Source organism: Lutjanus erythropterus, chromosome 10 (assembly GCF_056507025.1).
Source record: "Lutjanus erythropterus isolate fLutEry1 chromosome 10, fLutEry1.hap2, whole genome shotgun sequence".
Classification (NCBI taxonomy): Eukaryota; Metazoa; Chordata; class Actinopteri; order Lutjaniformes; family Lutjanidae; genus Lutjanus; species Lutjanus erythropterus.
The window spans coordinates 11,078,970-11,100,220 of NC_139326.1; the positions used below are offsets into that span (position 1 = coordinate 11,078,970).

The 21,251-nt window shown below is 39.5% G+C and overlaps 2 protein-coding genes across 2 annotated transcripts in view; both read left to right on the plus strand.

The window, feature by feature from the left end:
- Positions 1-21,251, plus strand: part of rasgef1ba (RasGEF domain family, member 1Ba) — a 137,389-nt gene that overhangs the window by 79,927 nt on the left and 36,211 nt on the right. The window lies entirely within an intron of this gene.
- On the plus strand, positions 10,705-14,521 carry LOC146320067 (uncharacterized). The gene is made up of 3 exons (XM_084729465.1): positions 10,705-10,831; positions 11,981-12,619; positions 13,488-14,521. Exons 1-3 carry the CDS (start codon positions 10,783-10,785, stop codon positions 13,994-13,996), a joined length of 1,197 nt encoding a protein of 398 aa, XP_084585591.1. The 5' UTR covers positions 10,705-10,782; the 3' UTR covers positions 13,997-14,521.

The window sequence follows — 21,251 nt, forward strand, 5'->3', positions numbered from 1 at the left end:
GACAAGGGAATCATTCATTCAGCTGTTTACATGTTCAGTCCTTTAGTCGGCCTCATCTACACGACACAGTTTCACGCCACCCGACCCTGTGATGTAACCAGCAACCCTCACTCTCAGGCTAATGGACAGACAGTGGCCAGTTTCTCAGGGCACTGACCGACATTTACCATTTATGTCAACAACCACAGCATTCCCTTACATAAGGAATGCCTACCTTTTTTGGTTAAATAAAAAACTACTTTGTGGAATGTCTGCAGACGCAAATATGTTGCAGCAACAAATTGTGAGGGTATTTTTGGAGTCTTTTAACTCTTTTGTTCCACTTTTAGCTGCTCAGTTCCTGTTTGAAGCTGCTGCCCATGCAAACAAAGGAAGGAGGAATTCAAGGTGGAAATGCCCGTAGAGTTACACGTACTTGCAGATGACTCAGATAAGAGATGTGGGAAGTGTGGTGTGTGACTGAAGACAATTTGGTCACACTTCATTTTTCAGCACGCTAGAAAGATGTAACAAGCTGCGCTTTGTATTAAATTAGACAAGAATTAGAAATGACATGTTCTGTATTTTGATAGTAGTTTATCAGGCGGTAGCCACACCCACTGACACTGTATACCTTACATTACACTAATAAGACCTAGCAAGCCGTACTTTGTATCAAAAACAGAAATATGTTCTTTTTTCACCAGTATTAGACCAGTATTAGACCACTATCAGTATTAGACTTTCTTTGAGGATAACACATTACAACAGAAATATGCTGTAAACTAAAATGTATGCGTCCCCACTGTTAGACCCTCATCAGACTTAAATAGAGGGTAATTCGGGGCCCAATTTAACAGAACTGTAATGTAAACTTCCCACTGACACCCACAGACAAAATATTCCTTTACCTTTATAATATTGGCCTTTATTTGGTAGATCTGGTTCTCGTGTGGTTTTTAAACTGAGAAATAGTGCATGTGATTTCACTTTAGTTTACAGTACAGCTCTGCAGTACAGCGCTACTCATTATTTCTAGGTTTTGTCTAATTTGATGCAAAGACAGACTTGTTATGTCTTTCTCGTGTAATATAAAACAAAGTGTGACCAACAATTTTAGCTTTACTGATAAACAGAAAGGAGAACTGCTGCCTGCGACCTCTGTGTGGTTGACCTGGATCTGTACAGTTCTACAGAAACCTGTGTTCACATGATATTCTCCCAAAACCAAACATCTACCACACACTTCCCCAGATGGTCTCTTGCACTTCTTCTCAAACTGATCCATGTTGTTAAATGTATTACAGTGGACGTGATGCTTTTTTTTCATATATGCATCTGGTGCTCGTAGAAAATGTTTTGAAGCACAGATGCTCAGCCATAAGTTCGCTGTTGGTCAAAGTGGCCTCTGCAAATTGGTGGCTACTATAAAAATGCAAGCAAATTAGAGGGCGTCTGGGCAAGGGACCAAGAGTTCTGTAATTCATTTGAGGGACGGGAGTAAAGCTTTGAAAACAGAGGGGCTCGCTACCCCACATCACAACAGCTCTGAAGCCCACTTTTATGGCTGATAAATGACCTGCCGTGGTTCTCCCATGTGTGTTTTGAAATTCTGTGGTTCAGCATCCCGCCCTGGTGCAGAGGGCATGTGTTTTGCAGCTGCAAAATCACAGCTATAGGGGAACATTTTCTGCATGGGTTGCTGTAATATCAACAGGCGATGATGAGTTTATGATTACCACCCAAAGACGTGAGATTGTCTGTCTTCCGGAGAAAATATCTGCAATTGTGAGCACACATTTAGCCATCAAAATGGACTGAACTGAAACCCAATGTTCTTTTTTTCAGTTTTCTCTCTGCAGGGTTGGAAATGAACCTTCTAATTGGTCACTAGCAGGGCCATGATAACGAGGGATGTGTGGGTTGCGAGAATGTTTGGCGTATGATTGGTGGGGAGATGTTGGTGAGAAGAAGAAACCTCTGTGCCCAGTTTGAGGAAGTTTATCAGATATGAAAAAAAACACTCCATAGAGGATTATAATTTTACAAGATAGGATTTCACAGCAATGAAAAATTATAGCGGCAAGCAGCGTCCCTTTTTCACAGCAGATGTTTTGACTCATCATAGCTCACTCAAAGCACAGGTGTAATTAATAACATAAAGGTTCCATTTAAATTTCCCAGTAATCCATGAAAGTGTGACAGCTTGCACAGTAGCAGGACTCTGACACTGACGCAGCTAATTGAAATTCAGTCACCATTAATTTTATTATTTACGCCTGTGGTTTTCCCACTGTGACAAGTCAAAATGTCCTCTGGGAAAAACATGATAAGCAGTAAAATTATTATAACATTCTTCATGACGCAATTGAATCTACACAGAATTTTCTTGCACATATTACGTGGCCAACATGATGATGTCACAGCAAGTTTAACCAGTCAAACTTTTTTTGTCTGATGACTGTGTTTGTTGTGCCAATTTAACTATACCCAGTCAATGATTTGTTGATTTTTAACAGAGGAGATGGCCCAGTGGGAGTGTGATGATAGAAATATTATAGGAATAGCACAGGCAGAAGTGTCCCTATGATATATGTTGCTACTTGTCACTTTGAAGGTACTCATGAAGGTGAAAGAGCTCTATTGAGTGTATAGACTATATATTATATAAATGAGTATTTATAGTACAGCAAGTGTGGACTGCAACCCACTGGTGGGATTAAATAAGTATTTAGAATTACTAAAACAAAGCCATGGGATTTAAATTGCATGTTATTCTTCATTTATTTGATCTAGATCATGTATTTGGTGACCTGCCACATTAACACAGGAATGTCTGTAAAGTCTCATGTGTTGATTAGAGTTGTAATTAAAGATTTCGCAGAAGATTTTGAGATTTCAAATTAGGCCATGGGACATTGATAAGTTTGGGAATGGCTGTAGCATAGTATATAGTGTAGAAAAGCTATTCCCAAACTTAAAGGAATCGTTCACCCCAAAATGAAAATTCAGTCATTGTCTACTCCCCCTCATGCTGATTGATGGTCGGGTTCAGTTTTTTTTAGTCCACAAAACACTGCTGGAGTTTCACAGGAAAACAGCAGAATTTCCCAAACAATTTAAGTGAATGGCTTCCAAGTTTGAAGTCAGGTCTCAGACAGCCGATACTGATCCTTCAGGTGTTACCAGCCCTCATATTGTTATTTTTTTTGAATCACTGATTGATCAAATGTGAATGCAAATGTCATGCTGCATGCATGAAATAAAATATAATTTGTCCAACAACAAATTCTATAAAATCTTAATTTAGACTACAGAAAATTTAACTTGCTCTGAAGTGTAAAACAAGAAGGGCATGCCACATGAAAAAACATCTTAGTGCTGTGTTTCAAAATTGCAGTAATTGTGACAGCCCTACTTCTTGGCTCCCCAAAGGACTTTCTGTCCTCCTCTAAGTTAATGTTTTTCTCACCATATATGGCACTTGTCAAAAATAACGTCTGTCAAAAAGTAGCCAAAAGTTCTGGTGTGAATGGAGGTTGATTTCATATATGTTTTCAGAACTATGCATTGTACCTTATCTGTTTCTCAAAGGCACTACATATTAAAAAAAAAACACTCAGTCAATACAAAGATACATATCAACATATTTTTCAGGTGCAGTCACATCTGTGCAACAAAAGATGAAAATGTAGGACATGGTTCCCTTTTCAGTTGCAAGTAGCACAACGGTTAAAGTGACTAAATTTATAAGGCAAGCTGTGCACCAAGCGTTTTTTTTTTTTTTATGTTTTTTTTTTTTATCTCAGAAGCTTGGGGACGGTTAAAGCTTTGACTTGTGGAATGTGGACATAAGAATTTTGTTAATAAACACTTGAGTAAAAAAAAAGTGAAACAACGAGGACTCCAGTTGACATCACTCTGATTCTTAGGGGGCCACAAGCTTGGAGAGAGAGAGAAAAAAAAGCACAGATTCCACGAATTGCTGCTCTGCTCCCATGTTGAGTCTTTGTTTGTGTCTGGTGTGAAAGTTTTCGAACCACTGATCTAAACAACGCAGCCACTGCTGGTTGTCAGGAGACGTGAAAGGGGTGGGAAATGGAGCCACGCCAAAGAGCAGCGTGCAGGCGGGGATGCTGAACCTTCACAGCGGGACACCTCAGTTCTCCTCCAGCCTCAGCTGACGTAACCATCTCCAGCATGTGAGCCGTCTGTACCTCATCTTACCTTGCAGTGTGCTCACTGACCTGGTTTTCTGCACTACAAATCACACTTGGAGAAAATCTACAGCCTGTCTCTTCCCTTAAGAGGATGGGAGAGAGGACAATCCAGAAGAGGAGACCGTGCAGGCGCTGCAGTTATTTATTTAATGCGGTTATGAATTTAAAACGCGGCTCTTTCATTTGGGTGTGCAGACTCTTTTGCAAATTGTCCGCCACAGACTAGTACACTCTTAGAAGTAGGGGTTCCTCCTGTAAGGCTGAGGTTGTAGCCAGAACCAACTGCTTCTGAAGAACCCTTTTTTGAAGAAAGGATTTATTAAGAATGATTTGTAAGACTAGAGAATCCTTTTCATCCAAAGAATCCAAGAATTCATCAAGAATTATTGAAGGCTATGTGTTAAAAGTTTTTTTTTCAGTTTAAACAGTAGTAATTGTCAAATTGATGACCACAATATACGATCTGTGAGATTCAATGTTTTTTGACAAATCTGTAGAAAAGGGATTTTGGTAGAACCCCCTTGGGGGGTTTCGTTAGCACACTTAGATGGTACAAGGGTTCTGATAGATCGTCCAGGGAGGGTTCTGCGTGAAACCATTACACCATACAGAGAAGGGTTCTCTGTATAACCTCTCATAGGGGATTCTGGGTGGAACTTTTCACACATGGTTCTAGATATAGCCCTTTATATTGGGATATAGGTAGAACCTACTGAAAGGGTTCCAAGTGGAATCTTTATAAAAGGTTTTATCCAGAACCAAAAAGGGTTCTCCTATTGGGACAAGCTGAAGAACCATATATGGTTCTAGTAAACACTTTTATTTGTAAGAGTGTAATTAGAGTTTCTCCCATAGCAGGAAGATCACAGGTTTGAACCTTGTAGCACTAAATTTGCATCCACCAGGAATTTTTTCATTTCCTGTTCACACTTTGCAGGTTGCTGAGGGGTCAGTTTATGGTCTGAGTTGTAAAAAGATGCAAAAACCCTCGATGTAATCCCCAGTCAGGCTGTACCACATAGCCACCGTCTCTAAATGAGCTTTCATGAATAATAATAAGCCAGTTAGTGTTGTTAGTGATGTAATTAGGAAAGATGCATCAGGCTCTTGACCTCGACTTGTCCAGGTGTGTGTCCTGAGTACTTGGGAAAGGATTGTCTAGCCTTGTTTGTCCGTGTGTGAGAGAGACAGAGAGAGAGAAGAGTGTGTGATGTTCCTCAGGAGGCCAGCGGGGAACAGCCTGGAGGCATGCATGAGTAATGAGATGAATGTCCAGTCGACTGTCTCGGCTCCCCTCTTCCTCTGTAATTACCTATGCTTTGGCGGGCTCATCATTTGTACGTGTTAGCGTGTGTGTGCTCCCAAGCAGTCAGCGCTGTGCGTTCTGCTGTGAAGAACAACCTTTATGTCAGCCTGCGGTTCTGGGGCCTGTAGCTACTTCCTATTGCTTTTCCAGGCCTTTATTATAAAATTGGTAGTTTAGCAGGGTTATTGATCAGTACTGAAGTAGAGAATCTCACTTGCCAGACTTGCATTTGTCTAACCATTGGAGCCTTTCAGAGGTTGTCTGTATCTACACACACAATCCATGATCTTTCCCAAGTTTTTTTCGTCCCAAAATCTAAGCAGATCTTAACCACATCATCATTATGTTATAAACATAATTAGTTTGGACAACATGCACAATGAAGAAACAGTGTGTACAAATCTCAGAGATTTTCACAAGTTTCGGGTTTCCATTCCTTTCTGACCACAAATAGTCCCAAGACCTCAGGAGCACCAGGAACTAAAGTCAATAACTTATTAAGAAAATGGAAGTCCCTTTAGTGCATTTGTGTATATATATATAGACCAATACAACAGGACAACAATATAGTCACTGTATTGTTCTTTGTGATTTACTAGAAGTGAAACCTGCAGTGACAGAAAAGCAGACTGAGAGAAGTTCAAGAAAAGTCCCTAAACTCTGATGGTTATTTTGTGGTTTAGTTCAACACTACGTTCATATTAGCAAAGTTGTTTCTTTTGTCTTGGTCGCTCACTTTTTCACTTTTCTCTTTATTTGAACAACAGTTAGGAAGTTGGTTGTTTGGTGGTGATAGTGATTTAATATCTGTATCACTGAAGGTAATTTCCCCAGTCATATAATACCTAACATCCAGAATTACTGACTTCACCTGATAGTTGCTGAGCCAGTGGAAAGTCCCACTACAACAGCATGAACTTCCTGGGAGCAGCGTGCCTAGAACCAAAACTACAACTTGTTCCTGCAGTTGAAAGTACCTGGTCAAATTTTCTGTGTTTTAAAAATGTCCCTGGAAAAGTTCCAGAGATGGAATAGTTAGTCAGTGAATGAACTTTCTACTCACTGGGCAGGAGGACTTTTTCATGTGCTCTTGCATTGCCTGAATCTGCTGAGCTCATGTTTTCATTTGCTCTGAAAAAGCCCCCCACCATTCAGACAGAATTTTACCAGCCTTGGATCTGGTCGGACCGATCACAACCATTTATTTAGTGTGATGCAGGTTCTATATGATGATTGACAGAGGAATGTCTTGAGTCCAGATTTTTAAAAAATTCACATGCCTTAACCACAACCCTCAGGCTCCTGACAGTCAGATCAGACCATAAAACTAGGCAGTGCTGATCAAATATGAATCAAGATTCTGTTACTATTTACCGCATAGAATATTTTCAGAAACATACTTTGGTGTACAGTTTAGCTGTAAAAGTAGAAAGGCCACCATTGTGCCCAGTTGGAAACAGACCAAGCACTGCAACATCACACATTTTGTTGCTCTGATTGGTTGTAGGTCTCTTCAATTGTGTCCAGAGACAGTGTGCCCTGTGGGTGTTGATATCTAAAATGAACAGAGAGGTTTGTGAAGTGGTGTGGAATTCACATTTGTGGACTAGTCTGGCAATTCCAGGCTAGTATTCCCCTATCTTCCTCCTGACATGTGCACAGCACAGTGCTCCTGGAGGCTTAAAAAATCCCCACTGCTTTTTCTTTACAACTCTTATTTCCTCGTTGTGAGGTCACCCAGGAATACTGAACTGGTTGAGTAAGAGTTTTTGGTTTGCTCTCAGTTTCTGGTGCTGCGTAGAGTACATCTTTCATCTGACTCCCAGAAGAAAAGTCCCCATTCAGAGATAACCTTTCAAAATATGTCACCATACAAAATCTGTTTTAAATTGATCTTGTCAACCAAAGCATCTTTGTAGTTCAGGACAGCATTTAGGCAAGATTTGATATTGTATTATATGATTTGAAAAAAAAATAACTGAATCTGAGATTTGGAAAAGGATATTTTCAGATGGAAACAACCATCCCTTGTCAAAACACCTTTACCTAGTGTGAAACTGTTTTATTCACATGTCATTACCTTGTTAGCTGGTAAACTAGTCACCAGTTGGATTTTATTTAGAGGTACAAAAGTGCAGAAACTGTAAGGACAGACTGACAAAGTAGTTTCTCTTTAAGTCACATGTCTGATTTTCTGTGTTAAAAACACATTCTCAACGTTCATGTAATAGAACAAACATGGTTATTTAGTGGACATCACTAAGGTAGGCTAAACATGCTAGATATCAATGTGTTAAACAAACATGACACTTCATCATCATCTTTTTGGTCAGGCAGCAAAGAAAATCTTGGTGGGACAAAAAATAAGAGAATTATCCAAAAAGAGTGGTATTTAGAATAAACTGTGGTCTAAATTGTAACACAATGAAGAGAAATAGGCTAAAGAAAATGTGCTTTTACTGTAAATGACACTGGTCTTCTCTTTTAAGATTACTGTTAAAGTCATTCCAAGTCACTGTATAAAATAACAAAGGCTGAAAGCTCAAAATGCAAATGTAACTGCTGGAGAGCAGATTGAATGTGCATTAGCAACACTTTAGGACTCCCCCCTGCTAATTGCTGTGTTTGTGGATGAAAGAGTGAGGAGGTGAACTAGTGAAATGGAAGGAGGGACACCAGAGATCTTAATGCTCTCAGCAGACGTCCACAGAATGCACAAGACAACCCATTAGCACCTCACTACCTCTTTAGGAGCTGTTTCCTCTGGATAGTTTGTTCCCTTTTATTATTCAAAGTTGAGATGAATTTAAGGATGCATTCACACTTAGCAGTCACAATGCATCTTGGGTGATATGATCATATGTGAACAGCTGTATATACAGGTGTGACTGTACCCAAAATGCACTGCACATTCTGTAGATTTCAGCAAGGGTGTAGAGCAGAGTATGGGTGGAAGGGACATGTTAAATAAAATACAGTATAACCATTGCTGTCTGTCGGTGTTTAGTCAGTGTGTGTATTATAACAAATCACCTACTCTAATTACAGACACAAGACTTTATGCATCACATTGGATTGGTCCACTGCCCACCTTTAGCCATGGGTCTCTTTTACTGCCAAATGGGGTCACACATCACAAGTTCTTTCACTAGGAGGAATCTGCTGTGAGTCTGTCTGCTCTCCAAACTATGTTTTCTTATGAAAATACAAGCTTGAAGTGACATTAGATTATTAAGAGCATCATCTCCACAGAGCTGTCAGTGCTGCTGGAAGTGGAACTAGTTTGAACTACTTAATAACTTTGCATCTACTACTTTATAATTACTGCACACAAGGTAAATTATAGAAATATGTGCAAATGATATGCTCTTGCATGTATATAATTGCCCTATGCAGGATGTCATGGAATTGCATTGTGGCAAAGTCGCAACTTTATTTTGCTTCACTATACTGCATTTGTTTGCCTGAGGCCTCTCCACTGACGCCCCACCATGTCTACTGCTGTCTCATTGTAATGAATGAGGTGGCTGCATTTATTCATGCAGAGCTGTTGTCTGTTTGAATATAGTCTTAGCCTTAGTAGTTTACCATGTCTGACATATAACACCCACTCACATAACAGAGCCCTCCACTGCTATGTGTGTTTGAGGTCAAATACAGTATTTTAAAACAGTGAATAAGTCTAATTTGAATTCTCACTCCTGATGCTTTTTGAATAATACCTCACATGTAGATGAACTTAAACAGACACGAACTTATTTACATTTACATTTCTTTAATATCTGATGTATCAGTACAGTTTTTCCTCTGCACCATCTTCCATCATGAATCTAGAGATGCTTAATGTATCATGTAGATACTCAGCACATTACGTTTCAAAATCAGATCATAAGCGGTTGGAGAAATAAATTGGAGAAATAACTAAATGGATATGCAAGGAACATATCATATAAAACTAGCATACCACAGCTTTGTTGAGGGTTGCACAAACACTCATGGTACAAATCATGATGTGTCACTGAGTGAAACAAAATAGGCAGGTGGGCCTAGGCCTAATGGTGAGAGGAATTTGATTTGAACATTAACGTGTATGTGTCTTGTGTCTTAGCGCTGTGCCAACAGATCCTACTCTACAGCACTGCATGCTGCTAAAAATTAAAGATTAAATGATGGGTTTATGTCATGATATTAGTGGTTGAAATTGGTTGGTTCAAGTGCATGCCATTTATTTTTTTGCATATATTGTTAAATAGGTGTACAATATGACTTGGGATGTGATTTAAAAGGGTTAACAGACATTTTTTCCATTTCATCTCAACTTTAAATAAATATTGTACAGCTCACAGTATTGTATATGAATAATGTATGAATTATACTGCATATTAAAAAGGAATGAATATCTGATGTTAAACTCATGGAGTTCTTAGATACAATACCATGCAACTTTAATTATCCCAGAGGAGATATAAAAACATATACGATCTGTACAGACAAAATGTAGGGCAAGCTGGAACACTGCAGATTAAGACAATATATAACTTAAGAATCTGTAATGCATTTTCAGTACAATATATGAATGAGTTTTATGGGGAAGATATTGCTTACAGTAGTGTTTCTGAAATGGTGTGCCTAGAGACAAACTCTATGCCCTAACAAGTTCCTTTATAACCCATCCATTAATGGGAACCTCCGTTTTTGCTGTTTGTGCAGTTCCTGGATAGTGGTTTTTATAGTGTCTCTCTCTCCCTTTCTCAGTTCCATGTCTATTTTTGTGACCTTTTAAATTGGTGTGTTGCTGCTTTGATGCATTTTTACAAAGTTTCAAATGAATTCTTGAAATATTTTGTTAAATATTTAATTAGTAATATGGTTGTGGGAAAGATTTTACTTGGAATTAGTATTAAATATAAACCTTTACAGTGATAAGAGTGATATTGCGTATTATATAGAGACTGTTTTGAATACAGGTATACATTCAGATTCTAGCTTGCCCTTTGGTGTGTCTGAAAACCACTGACTTCCAGCATGATTTATGTGTGCAAAATAGTATAAACCGAGTTAATGGAGAAACACAAAAACAGTGCAGAATGTAATTCGTACAAGATGTAGTTATAACTCAAAAATGTCATCATACATTGTTTTAATTGTCATTTTTTTTCGTCTTGTAACATAACGTTGCATACGTCACTATACGTCTTACGCTGGACTCGACGTCAACCGGAAGAGAGGAGCGTCGCTGTGTGTGAGGATTGTTTACATTTCCTGCAGCCCGTTAAAATGAATCCTCCGATCATCAACTCGACCAACTCAGTGTCAACGACCAAAAGTAAGAACCTGTGAAGCAGCCGACATCTTTTGTTTGTGGTTTGAGAGGCAGCAGAGAGTCAGGGTGACACAAATAGTCCTGTAGCTTGTTCAGCTAACTGTTAGCTGCTAACATTAGCTATGTTTGCTACAGAGAAATGACTGTCAAGATTGGGTTTCATCAGTTATTAAGCTGTTTAACAGTTCATTACTGATTGTCCTGCGAGCACAATGACACCCTGAGCCTTTTGAATTTCGGGCAGTGTTATCAGACTAGTATTATTCTTTATGTATTTGAATTAGCCTGTTGGCTAACAACAAACTTTTCAACTGGTAGCTGAGACATAGCATGAAGTGGAAGAGAACCGCTTCCTGTCTGCTAAATAGTAAACGTGAGTAATGTGAGGATGTCATCTCTGCTAAAGATGGATATTACATTACATGACTTGATGCCATCCATGGATATGTTATGTTATTGAAGCCAGTTGATAAGTCTGTGTGCTATAATACATGCAAACCCGGTTATAAAGACAAAGTTAAATACCTTAGTTAGCCTTTGTTGTACTGCATAGTTTGGTGCGGTGGGCACTATCCATAAAGCTAAGCTGCTGAAGCCATGCTGATTTTGCAGACTATTTCCTTATAGTTTGAAACTGTTTATCATGTCCTTACTGGTGAGATCAGTTGAACACCTCTCAGTATTTTGCAATACAGTTAAACAGCACCCAAAGCTGCTAATGACCATCAACACCTTTGAGACAGTTAATTTGATTAGACTGGATGAAATTTGTAGTTTGGCATCAGTGTGAAGGCATTGTTTTTTAATTTATGTTGTTTTTCAATAAATTTACACCTATGTGTAATGTGTACTTAACTGTGCTCCGTCTATAATTTTGAACAAAGAGGAATCCTTTGCCAGATTATATCAAAGGTCAGTGGTCTAGCCAGGGTGCAAAATTAGAAAAAAGATATTTTGTCCACTGGACAAATGACTAGTAAATGTTCAAATATTACCAGACACTCAATACATTTCCAGTGTTTTTTGCTTGGTTATAACATTGTGCACTAGGTCTAGCGAATGTCCCTTTAGTAATGCTTGTCATAAAAATGTTTATGAACCACAACTTTAGACCACCAGCATCAGTTTTCAGCTGTGTTTCTGTATGTGCAGGAAAACGAGAAGCTGAGCGCTCAGTTAACTGGACAGTGGAGGAGACTCAGGTGCTGCTTTGTGCCTGGAGTGATGAGCGCGTCCAGAAGAGTTTAGCTGAAAACCTTCGCAACCGCCATGTCTTCAAACACCTCTCAGCCCGGATGAGTGAAATGGGTTTTTCTCGGAGTCCACATCAGTGTCGACTTCGGGTCAAAACTCTGAAGGCTAATTATGTGAGAGCCAAACTACAGAGGAGCGTTGACAGCTCACAGCCTTGCACTTTTAAATACTTTGCAGACATGGATGCTGTGTTGGGCCGTAGGTCAGCGGGAGTTGAAGGAGGACACTATTTTATTTCCCCTGTGCGTCACCTTGACTCCATTGACAGGGCAGGACATATCCCACCAAATTTAACCTCTAACACAGAGATTAGCGGGCACCACTTTGGTTCTTCAGGGAGGACAGGAAGACAATGTTTGAGCTCTTTAGAGGAGAGAGGAGACCATCAGTCTTGGCAGCTAGACTCTGAAGTCAAGGTGGAAGATGGAGAAGAGTCCACAGATGAATTCAGCAACACAGGATTTCCACAGCATCTCTCTCCGAGAGACAGACGCCATGAAGTTTATCCAGAATCAACCATCCATCGTGAAATCAGTGGTAAGTACTGGGGTTATATATTGAGATTCCACACATTGTCACTTGCTATGTAGGCTGTGAATCTTTAGTGTCTTATGGTCTCATAATTTTGCTTTGTTGCTCTCTATAAATTACAAACTTCCTCCTAATACAATGTACCTCATTCTTAACACCAAATGGCATTCAACAGCAGTGACCAGTACCAGGATGCATTGTGGGTGAGCTTGAGACTCCCACACCCATTCTCTTGAGTTATCACCACCCTAGCCTATAGCTATTACTTTGTTGGTCAAAACATAGCATTAGGTGACCAAAGTACTCATCTAGCACTCCCTCTAGCTACCCAGAGGAGGAGACTAGAAATCCAAGCTGAAATAGCCTGTAGTTCTTCCTTATATCCAGTGACATCACTGGCTGCAAGGTAGAGGGGAAACAGATTTTGCAGCAGACTTCATCACTACATCTTTACTGACTGGACATTCACATGAAAAGTGCTCAATTTTCCCTTTAAGCATTTTTAATTATGTGTCCAATTTTGTGTACTTTGTAGTGGACAGAAGAACAAACCAATGTCATATTAGAATTGTAGCTGTTCTGTTTCTGTCCAGATGATAACTGACTTCTGATAAACTCCTGTTTATCAGCCCTTCAGCCCTATGTCACCATAGGCACCTTAAAGCCCAAACAACTGTCTAGAAGGTGAAGATATTCAGTTTAATATCACATAAAATGAAGAAAATCAGCAAATACTCACATTTTAACAGTTGGAACCAGAGATTGTTTGCCATTTTGGCTTCAGAAATCATTCAATTAGTACATTAACTGACTAAGAAGATTTTCCTGTTAGTAATAATCTCCAAACTGCACTGTTTTATATCCTGTGTCATAGGTACACTTGTGGAGAACAGCTTAAGCACTTCTTCCCCACATGAAGTACCTGAACTTCCACCTGCTCCTTCTCCTCCCACTCTTACCCAACCTGCTGCATCTCCACTCCGTGCACCCCCAGTTCCAAGCCCCAACACAGTCCCCTCCTCTGGCCACCAACACCCTGAGTCCACCTGCCTGGAACCCGCGCTCAGGCACCTGTCGGAGTGCTTCCAGCGGCTGGTGTCAGAAACCCGGGGCCTGCTGGTTCAGCTGGAGAGTCAGCGGCAGGAGCAGGCCCGCTGGCATCAGGACCTCCTGGCCCAGTGGTTACAGAGAGAGGAGCGTCGGCAGAGGGAGATGGCCGAGAGGGAGGAAAGGAGGGAGACAGCACGCATGGAGCACGAGATTAGAGTCCTGGAGCTCCTCACCAGTCTAACCAGAGAACACGGGTGTAAATGTGGAGGCAGGCGGACTGTAGCAGAGGCACGCATGGGTCCAAATCACACCATGAACAAAGGTGGAAACTAGGATGCACTCATGATATTAACCCAAAGAGTGGAAGCTCAGGTGGAGCCGAATAACGGCACTGATAGTACAGTCACATTCAGGGCAGCTTTGTTTAGGCTGAGTGATCTGTATGAGATTTGAATTAAACCAAATGCAGGTAAAGACCCTCAAAATCCAAGTTTTTGTGAGTAAAACAAGGCGATTGTTGACTGACAGGCAAGAGGAAGAAGAGATTTCAGTACATCTGTGACAAGATTTCTAACAGCGTGTCCTAACTGAATGCAACAAGAGCAAGTATCAGTGCCATAATTCACTGTTTTATAAGACAAACATTCTCAGTCTTTTTTAGCCAAGGACCCCTTACAAGATAGAAAATATAACAGGCACCCCACATGTATGTCTGCAGAGAGAGCCGCTTTCCACCATTAATGGTTAGTATGCTTGACTGGCAGTAGGAAGATTTAGATACTGTATAGTTATTAACAGTTATAGATTAAAAAGTATTCTAAGAACTATGAGCATTTTCTAATAAATGTATCTCTTGAATCTCCGAGAATATCCAAACTTTCTTCTTGGAAATTTACAACTGTCATCTTGGATAATTACCTCCTCCCCAAGTGCCTCCAACCCCTGAGGGTCCCAGGACCCCTGTTTGAGAACCAGTGTTTGAAGGTGCCCCGTTTCTATTTATTCCCATCACTCATGTTGTAAGCACTGCAGAACAGCTGATTCATTAAGTTTCATCAAGCCGCTAAGTTATCTATCTGATATCTCCTCATTTAATCAGTAAAACCTAAATAAGGTGGCAGCTGGCTGGAGATGGTTGGCTTATCAAGGTAATTTAACATTGCTAATAACAATTTACCTTCTGTTGGCTGTATTGTATGGGGTTTTCCAGTAAAGAAACATTTTTTAAAATCACAATATATTATATATTATTAATTATATATAATTTCTGTTTAAAAAGTATAAATGCAGAAAGATAGCAAACATTTGCCCACGTTGTACTTGAGTGGTTACATCCTCTGTCTGATCTCCAGCGCACAGCTGATTGGTGTGGTTTGTTATATGACGGCAGCGCGTATTTAACGGATTCAGTGTGAACAGAGAGCGTCTGATGTTACGTGAAGCGACACAATGGTCAGACACTCATATTCAGTTTGGACACGGTTTTGGTTGTCAGTCACTTGTTCCCAATGTAAAGGAATTGTTTCATGCACTTTTACATAAAATTAAAAAATAAATATTTTCAACCCAGTTTCAGTTTTCTAGTCTGTTTGTCAACAGCATAACATCTTGATAATCATGGGGAAGTCTGGAATTTTACTGATAGTATTATAGAAATATTGTTGCTGAAGTCTCATTAAGCTAAATGACAATTTCATTGCTATTGTTGAATGCCGCTGCAAGTAAACTGTAAGGGACAGTTCCTATGAGAAAACAATGATGTCCTAGTTATAAAAGCCATCTTGGCTCTTTGCATTTTGTCACAATAACCTTAGATGCAGGAAAAGAATAAAAGCTATACACCATATACAATAGAATGAATCATCTTACTTTAAACTATTTCATGCTCAGTGTCTCTGAAACCTTTATATACATATTGGCATTATTCACAAGTCATGTTTTGCAGGTATTCTACAATATGTTTCATATATGTGATCTCTTCCACAATACATTAAAAGAAAGTCAGAATGTCAAGGCATTAGATTTGCATATATAACAAATGTACTTCTGTTACATAAAGAAGACATAAATGAAATATAAACATGTAGCGTGGAGAGTTGATCTGTCACAGTTCTGACATCAGTGGGTTGAAGGAAAACTTGAATATGACCATGATGTTTATTTATTGCTTTCTTGTCAGTGCAGATGTGTTGAGAATATCTGCCCTTCAACCAGAGGGTCACAGGTTTAGTTCTCCTGGTGTGAAAGAAGTGTTTATCATTATTCAGGATGTTTGTTCAAGTGTCCATGAGCAAGATGCTGGACTGTGACCTGGCTGCTGCAGCGGTGGCACAAATGGGAAACAACATGTTATTGTAAAGTCCTGACGCCTGTCTTCGCTGCTCAGTGTTGAAGCTATATGGGGAATGTAGCACAAACATGAAGTGCATGTTTATTTATTTCCCTGCAGGAACATTTCAAATCGAGTACATCAGACTGGATGTCTTGCTTGCGTAACAGACCTTTAACACAATTCTGAAACGCCCGGTCAGGCTCTTTCTCCATGAGAGTAAACATCAGATGTCTTCAGTCACATGTTAATGAAGCTGAGGACATATTGTACCTTTCTACAGTATCATATATTTTAGCCAGTATAGCTTTAAGCTTTATCAAATTAGTTACACAACAACATCACTTTTCTGTGATGGGATTTTTTCCTTCCTGCCACGTCCTGCTTTATGCTCACATTTACGGGAATCCTATATATTAAACCTCCAGGCTGTAGCTACCTCATGCTGATTGTTACCTGAACAGACGAACTGGAAATCTTTCGTTCGGCCCTGAAGGGATAGTGTGACAACGATCTGTACTGGAAGAGCCCCACTTCCTTGAGCTTTAGAAATGCAAATTCCAGACTGTAATCTACACTGGTTAAACTGGTATTCTCTTATACAGACATGTTTGAAACCAAACACAGGAATACTTAAAGTTGGTGATATTCTATATATTTGTTACCGTCAACAAATCACATGAAAAGACCAAAACCTACACTCTCACTAGGAAGTGTCCTGTGACATATCTCATTCCTCTGTTTCACAGAGTGCTGTTGTTCTCCAGAAATGATCAAACTACACACAGTCTAGTTTATTTTGACTCCACCCTGCATGCTCCAAATACTAGAGTACCAAATGTTTATTAATTCGCCTCTAAAAATAGTCCACAACAAATGTAATCTCCTCCTTCTGCTTGAGTATTGTTTTCCAAAAGCTACAGTGTATGAAATTACTGGGCCCTTTCTACAACAAAATATTTGGGAATGTTTTTAAAGATTTAGTCTATGTCTTCAGTATGAACACGTGGGCTTTGGGCTAAGTTCACACTCAGACTCAGACTCACGCGTTGCAGCAATTAACCGCAGGGTTGTGTGTTTATTTGTGCTCAGAACATGAGCACTGTGAAACAATCTTTTATTTCTCTTAATTCACTGACTCTCTTACCTCAGTGTAAACCTTGCAGGACCACAACTGCACGATCTCTCTCTCTCTCTCTCTCAAACCAAAGGAAGCTTGTTGGTGTCGCTATCTTGCCGAACTGCAAGCCAAACCCAGATGTCGAAGCTGAGTACACGAAATGAACAAAGTGAGGACACAACTGGGAGACTGACATTCCCCCCGCACTACCCCCATTCTAAATGAATGACGTAACTGTCGCTTTGACTGCAGTGCCTGAATGTGTCTGTCTGAATTTGGCCAAAGAGCCACAGAGAGTGTAGAGAAATCAGGAAGTATTAAGAGATGGACTAACATGACTGGCCTTATAAAGAGATTATTTGGCAATATGCAAAAAATATAGACTGAGGCTTTTTCTTGCTCTCTCTCTCAATATGGTTGCCTGTTATGTTAATAATTTGTAAATTAAAACCTGCTCTTCTGTCTGTGTTTAGTGTTTGGTCATTGTTAGGGCTCAATACCTACTAATACCAAGTAGTATCAAAACTTCTCCAGTCAAACAATACCTTCATTCAGTCCTTTTTGTACCCATATCTAGAAAAAAACATGACTATTCGTAAGGTTTTCCTCACAGCCAACCATCGCAAATATTCTTCAATTCAGTGCAACATGTGATTAGTCCACTACTGCAGCAAGCAGCTGGTGTGGTGAAGTCAAGCACAGTATATCTGACTGGCAGTTCAGCGTGCACCAAAACATTAGAAATACTGGATGTTAAAAAAAAAAGCATCTAAGGCAGGGGTCTATTGGTATCTGTATCACTTTAAGGGTACTGGTACTGGTATTGGTACTGGTATCTTAATTTTTTAAGTGATATCCAGTCCTAGTCATAGCAAATTGTTCCAAAGTGAGAACAACAACTTTCCTAAAAGAAAAGGACCCAAACTTACAATAACTATATCTTTACTTATCTTTACTTTATCAGCTCTAATCATAAATTTTAACATTTTCCATTATTTTTGTTGTGTTATTTGAGAAACTACGTTAAAAGCCCAAGACTTCCACTTGAAATGAAAACCTGATTCAGATCAGACCGTCGCTTGTAGTGTTTGATGACATATACTGTGTTTGTGTCCCATCATGCTCAACATAATGACTGCAATCCTCATCTTTGTGGTCAAACTCCGTGCAGTCATTTAAGCGAGAGAAAAGCCGGATTAGTGCATATACGTAAATCTGCGCTAATACCAGATTACGTAATACCTCTGGATGTTGATGAGATTTAGGATGATTTGCTGTTATTTTACCGAGGCTTATTACTCTGCTCGGAAATGTGGAGCAAGTCAGCCAAGCACAAAGGATTCTCCGGCTGAACAAACATCCAATATGTACTCATTGTATAAATCACATTTATTTGCTGTTTAGACTGAATGAAGTTTATCTTAAAGAAGAGGGGACAAAATTTAGTTACTGTATTTTCTGTTGCGAAAAGATAAGCAGAACATTTGTTGACAATTTTTTTTTTGTGATAGATGACTTATTTTCTGCAGATATAGAAGAGTAAAAGAACAATTTACGGCCTATCTTGTCATGTAACCTCAATTTCTCGTCTTTACAGGTTGTCACTGATGAGAATTAATTCTTAATTGACCTGCCTTTTTAAATAAAAGATAAATACATAAAAACGACTAAATTAATAATCACATAATGTCTCTCTTTAACTCCGCTGATGGAACATGGTGACACTGCAAAGATTAGGGTTTGCCTGAGAACACTACATCAAAAGATTTAATACAGTAGACATTTAAATATGATTGTGATTCGCATGTTTATTTCATTTAATCTGTACACTTTTTTTTTAAAATCCAATTATTCAGTCCCATTCTGGACTTTCATATATTGTCAGCCGACGTTATTCATTTACCTACAAAAGGCAGCTTCCTTTGTATGAGAATCAGTTGTCACCTTGAATTATTTGGACAAAACAATGAACGTCATGTCGTCAGATGTTTTGTTATGTTGGAGACAGAAAAAGAGCCTGAGCTGTTCGGTTTTCATTTTATACACCAGAATTTTCCCTGATATAAATTATACAATTATAATTTGCTTCTGTCTGTGGTTGTGAAGCTTCAATTTACATGACCTGAGCGTAGAGTGAGGCGTGTAGACATACAAAAGAGAGAAAGGATGGGGGGAGGGATGGAGATGAAGAGAGGAGAGGGAAAATGGGAGAAAGGAGGGGTAAAAGGGGAAGGGGCAAGGGAGGGAGGTGGAGAGAGAAAGGTGGACAGAATAAATTAGAAATATTTATGGGTTAGTGTGAAATTGTAGCCTTGTTAGCTCACTGCCTGTTTTCCTCTGCACTTCCTCAGCTGGACACAATTATAACAGACAACAGGACACAGAGCCTGATATTAGTGAGCATTTTGATATAATAGTTATTATTGTTGTTGTTATTGTCATGTGTTTGACTGAATTAGAGTTTTTAGCCTGTTAGTCGACCACTGAATCAAATGAATTAGACCTAATCAACTTTTAGATGCTGTAGAAGTTGGTCTCAGAGGATTAATCTTACTTTGTTAATCCCCTGATTTTCCCTCTAGCACAACCGTGAGGTTGACTTTTGTGTTTTTGAGTCTCGAGAACAACCAAGTGGACTGATATTATATTTGTTACAGACGTTCATGTCCTCATCAGGATGAATTTTAAAAACCTGGTGATCCCCAATGTTTCATCTAGTGCCATCGACATCAGCCTTTCCCATAAGCCTCAGCTGGACTTTGTTTTTAGTCCTAATTAGCAAATGTCTGTTTTGTCATCCATGTTGTCACTGCCTCACTTTTAAGTTCGCACAACTTAACCACTTAAAACGCAGAGCGTATCCTGTACACAACTTCCCTTTTCGTAACCACGAGCTCACTCCATTTTAGGCCAGAGATATACTTGCTTGTAGCTGTGCATTTGTATACGCACTTATGAATCCATATGCATCATGGCTGCCTCACCTTTCACATGTTCATTTGGAGCGAAACTTACTGCTGCGCATACGTGAGCGCAAATGTGTGGTTAAACAGCGGCTTTATGCAACATTTACAGTATACCTGCTGTTAGCATTGAAACTGTATGTGTGTTAGCTTGCTAATATTAGCATTTAGCATTGTTGTGCATAAGCACAACCTGACAGCTGCAAGCATGTAGACTCATCTTGTAATTTCAATGTTAATGCAAGACATTTTTGTTAATATTGCGCATTTCATTATAAATAAAATCATTGTGCTTTACATTAAAATGTATGCATAACAGAATAATTTAAACAAGAACAGCCTAACAGAGGGTGAAAAAATACAAAATCCCCCCACAACCAAAGACAGTTTAGAGGCTCATGTCCTCTCCACAGACACAGACATACATCACAGACACATAAAATAAAAAAGAAAATATTATAAAGAATATTGAAATATAATAAAAAATATTATAAAATATACATAAATATAAAATAAAATCTTGGATCTGTGAGAATACAAAAGTTTGCAGTAGTAGCAGTCAGTTTGCTGTATTTTATTTTTTCCCTTTCAATTTTGATGTTTGGCAACACTGGTATTCCTGCTGTCTAAATATAGCAAACTGATGATGAACTGAAAGAAGAAGGATGAGAAATTAATGGAAAAAACGTCAGAGTTTGAGAGAAAGAGAGCGTGGATGAGAAAAGAGAAATGAAATTGAAAACTAGAGAGATGAGGGGGAGGATGAGAGAGAGAGTGGTGCTGTTGTGTGTGTGTGTGTGTGTGTATGGTGGGGGTGAGTTCTGCCCTCTGATTGGCTGCTGCCTCTACCTCACAGTGAAGTCTTGAGGCTGCTCGCGACTCCGGAGCTCACACACACCAGAGAGGAGAAGGCGGCGGCGGAGCCACACGCAGCCGGTGCTGTCATTCATTCATACGGATTCTTCTTCTGCGAACAGACCCGCTGGTGCTACTGCTGCTGCTGCCCTGAAACCGAGAATACACGTTTGACTTTTCCTGCATTTACAACTGAATAATGGTGCATTGAGTGAGCGGAGCGGGGAGGGACTGCTGGGTTTCACCGCCGCGCTTTATTCACATGTAAACGGAGAAAGTCTCGGCTCCTGAAAGGCTGTTTTCGCACATCTCGTGATAGGA